Source organism: Nicotiana attenuata, unplaced genomic scaffold, assembly GCF_001879085.1.
Source record: "Nicotiana attenuata strain UT unplaced genomic scaffold, NIATTr2, whole genome shotgun sequence".
NCBI classification, from domain to species: domain Eukaryota; kingdom Viridiplantae; phylum Streptophyta; class Magnoliopsida; order Solanales; family Solanaceae; genus Nicotiana; species Nicotiana attenuata.
The window spans coordinates 100,624-105,068 of NW_017673523.1; the positions used below are offsets into that span (position 1 = coordinate 100,624).

Here is a 4,445-nt window from a genome sequence, read left to right on the forward strand (position 1 = left end):
ACTCTGTCAAAACACTTCACACTAGCTATTAAGAGTATTTTTAATTTTTTTTTAATATATCTTTTACCTACGATATCAGACTTTATTCACGTACATAACCATCATTTTCACCTTCCTGTACCTAGAAAAGAAAGAGAGAGTGAGAAAGAAAAAACATAGCTAAAAACCCCACACCCAATGGTATGAAAAAGCATGTCAAAAAACATTCTGCCATACGAATTCGTCGCCGATATTACGATAGAATATTACTAGTATAATTGAGAAAACATCATCTTAGACTAAACAAGAGGAATATTGATAGTAGAATTGAAATAAAAAACAATACTTTAGCACTAAATTAATAAAGGAGGGATATGAGAATGAAAAGTGGTCTAGTAGATGGGGTCAAATGTGGCAGCTAGGTCTAGATATAATTAAAATAAAATAGAGACCACAAGAATCTAATGAAAGTGAAAGATTGAAAGAAGACTGCATCTCTTGTCGTTAGCTTTAGAGGCTAATAAGGACCCTCTCTCCCATTTCTTTCATTGCTTTTTTCCACCACCTCATATCAATACAAACACCATAACCCCATTATCTCTTCTCACTTTTTCCTTAACGCGTTTGCATGTCTTCCTAGTTTTCATGGATTAGGGTTTTCTTTAACTTTATTTTCTATTTTATTGTGTTTCCTCGTAAACTTTAGACAATACTCACCTTATGAGCTTCATGGTATAGAGTTAGATTCAGCCCAGTCAGAGGCGAATCCAGGATTTTAATTCTATGGGTTCAACCTTTACCATTCTTAGTATTGAACGAGTTATATTTTTAAAGTTATGAATTCAGACCCACTATATGTATAATTTTAATGAATTTTTACACTAAATTTATACTTCGTATCGATACAGGGTTCGGATGAATCCGGTACTGTAATACTACATACGCCTTTGATGACAATCATAATTTACCAGATTAATGGACTTCTATCTTGTATTGCCATGCTCTAGATGTCCAGTCAGGAACGTACAAGAGGTGTTGAGTTCCCATATCGGTGAGTGATGAGTTATTTGGGCTCCTTATATCATTTCGAACAATTACCCCATGAGCTGACTTTTGAGGTTAAGTTATATCAAATATTCATTTTCTTAATACAAGCTTTCATTATTTTATTATTTAGTTAAAATTATGTGAATTTACAGCTAGCTAGTTGACATATAATAATAGGTGACTCTCTATCGCAAACAAGTTGACCTACCAAAATAGGTGATTCTCTGTATTATAATTTCATCGTGTAAATTTTGATTAATTGGGCCAGTGAATTCCAACTGTGAATGGTTAGAGAAAAAAAGAATAAGGGAAAAGCTATAAGAGAACAAAAACACTTACACAAATGCCGAGAAGGAAAGTACAAAAGAAAGTCGAATTTCTCTCTCTAGGAAGCGATTTTCTCCCAGTGAAAGCTGACAATGGCGAGAAAATCGAAGATGGGAGGAGGAGGTCAGAAGATCCAAGGTAATCAGACACTGAATCCAATGCGAACAAGAATACCACAATCGGGAGATGCGAAGAAAACGAAGAACATAAATGCAATCCAAGGGATTATACCTTTGGATATCAATTTGCTTTCCAATTCTGTAACACCGACGGGGGAAAACAAAAGTACTGAAGGAATTTCAATGAAGAATGGGACATCCTGGGCAGATAGCGTGGAAGAAGAAGCAGAAGTGAGCAAAATTACAGGTTCGACTACAACCCTAGATCCAAGTACTAAGTCATGGAGTAAGATAGTGGGTTTAATTCGAATAGAGGAAGGAATTGACTTCTTAAAAGAGAATACAGAGCTGAATGTGAAAATTACAATGGCAAACATTAAGGATGAGATTGATTATCGGACAACAGCTGTTCTTGTTATGTTTTAGGATCAAATCCACCACAGGTAGTAATGGATGGTTACTTTATGAGAATTTGGGGAGATTTAGGGATTGATAAAGTTGCACAATTGAATAGAGGAGTATTTCTGGTGAGATTTCATAGTGCAGAAAGTAGAAGTAAAGTAGTGGAAGAAGGTGTTCAAATGTTTGATAGGAAGCCAGCCATTGTGAAACCATGGAAGCCAGATATGGAGATAACAAAGGAACAAATGGAGAAGATTCCAATTTGGGTGAGATTTACAGGCTTAGACATCAAGTACTGGGGGAAAGTGGCCCTAACAAAGATAGCTGGGTTAATTGGTAAACCTCTAAAGGCAGATACTGCTACTACTAAAACGGAGAGGCTAATGTATGCAAGAGTGCTAGTAGAGGTAAAATTGAATCAACAGTATCCAATAAGTATAAAATTTGAAAATGAGGTGGGCAAAATAGTAGAGCAGGATGGCATTATGAGTGGAAACCTGTACTGTGTGAGAAGTGTAAGAATTATGGTCATGAAATTGTGGAATGCAGAAAGTATATACAGGAAGAAAAAGAGAAGACTGAACAACAACAAGTGATCAAAAGGAGGTAACAGAGCAGAAAGGGGCAGAAATACAGACAAAAGAAACAAGGGTAGAAAATAAAAATGTGGAGAAAGGTTGGAATCAAAATTATAATCATGGATATAGAGTAGGGAAGTATGTGAGGAAGAATGCAGTGGTACAAGACATACCTCTGAAGATAGATAATGCTTTTGCCACTTTAGGGGAGCAACTTAGTGAAGAGGGGGAAGTACAAGTCAGGCAGGGTAGCAGATAGTGACAGCGGGGATTGAAAATGTAGGAAAAAGGGTAGTTCAATATGATAAAGGTGGGGGGAGCCCACCAAAACATGGATATGATCGGATTCTGGAACACCAGAGGGCTAAATAATCCAGATAAACAGAAGGAGGTGAATCTGTTTACGCATAATTCTCAAGCTGGATTATTTGGACTTCTAGAGACTAATGTTAAGATAGATAAAGCTCAAAGAGCAGCTCTTAACTTGTGTAATAGTTGGTCATATAGTACAAATCTTAGTCAACATAAAGGAGGAAGAATTTGATAATTGTGGAAGCCTATGGTGTTTGATATAAACATCTATAAAGTTACAGAACAACTTATACATTATGGAGTGCAACATAGAGGTACAAAGAAGAAACTGGCAGTTACATTGGTGTATGGTTTTAAAGATGCAGCACTAAGAAGAAAATTATGGGAGGACATAAAGGAAATTCATGATCATATGGCAGAACCTTGGGCAGTCATGGGAGATTTTAACTGTGTTCTGCATAGAGATGAAAGAATTGGGAGCCCAATTATATTGTCAGAAATAAGAGAGTTCAAACAATGTGTTGATGAATGTACTTTACAGGGTATAAAATCTTCAGGGGCTTTCTTTACATGGAATAATAAACAGGGTGGTTCTGATAGAGTATATAGTAGTATTGATAGGGTGTTGGTGAAATGAATGGATATTGGATCTTCCAGATTCAGAGGTCTATTATAGAAATGAAGGGACTTTTGATCATTGCCCTGCTATAATAAGTTGGGTAGGATATCATAAGAAGCACTATATTTAGATACTTTAATATGTGGAGTTTGGCACCAGAACTAAGGAGAAGGTTAAACAAGGATGGAAGACAACAAAAAAAAGAACCAGAATGTATGAATTGGTAGGAAAATTGAATAGCTTGAAAGTAAACTAAGGCAGCTAAATAAGAAGAAATCCAATCAAATTTAGAAGTAGACAGATCAAGTACAAGAAGAGTTAATTATATGCCAGCAAAGTTTACAGCAGCAACCTTTGAACCAGCAATTGCAAGAGGAAGAAGCATGCTTAATTAGGAAGTATAAGAAGTTGAAGGAAGCAAGGAATTAGTATCTGAGGCAAAAAAGTAAAGTGAAATGGTTGGAACAAGGGGATCTAAATACTAAGTATTTTCACAGTATGATGAAAACTAGAAGAAATATGAATAGAATCTTCTCAATAACAGATTTAGAAGGAGTTCATAGAACAAAGATGGATGCAATTGCTAAAGCATTCATTGAATTCTACACTAGATTACTGGGCACAAGCAATAAGGAAAGAGAGCATGTAAATAGTGGACTGATGAGGCAGGAGCCAATAGTAACAGCAATACAAAGGGATATGTTAGAAGCAGAATTCATAGAAAATGAGTTTAAAAGAGCTTTATGGGCAATCAATGGAGAGAAGTCACCAGGGCCAGATGGCTATGGTAGTAAATTTTTTAAAGATAACTGGGAGATGGTTGGGAAAGATGTTATGGCTGCAGTACTGGAATTCTTTCGAACAAGAGAAATGCTGAAAGTACTGAACCATACAGTGATAACTGTGATACCTAAGAGCTCTCGTGCTACAAATGTGGGAGACTACAGGCCTATTGCAGGATGTAATACAGTGTATAAGGTGATATAAAAAATGATGTGTAATAGGTTAAGATTGGTGCTGCCTAAGCTGATTTTTGAGAGTCAGAGTGCTTTTGTTGCTGGC

The 4,445-nt window shown here is 36.2% G+C and overlaps 1 protein-coding gene across 1 annotated transcript; it reads left to right on the top strand.

Moving 5' to 3' along the window:
* The first annotated feature begins 1,921 nt into the window (after window positions 1-1,921).
* Window positions 1,922-2,470, top strand: LOC109216625. Its single transcript, XM_019380801.1, has one exon. It carries the CDS (start codon window positions 1,922-1,924, stop codon window positions 2,468-2,470), a length of 549 nt encoding a protein of 182 aa, XP_019236346.1.
* The last annotated feature ends 1,975 nt before the right edge of the window (window positions 2,471-4,445 follow it).

Bases quoted from the DNA above. Each gene is read 5' to 3' on its own strand.
- LOC109216625 (XM_019380801.1), top strand. From the start codon at position 1,922: ATGGATGGTTACTTTATGAGAATTTGGGGAGATTTAGGGATTGATAAA.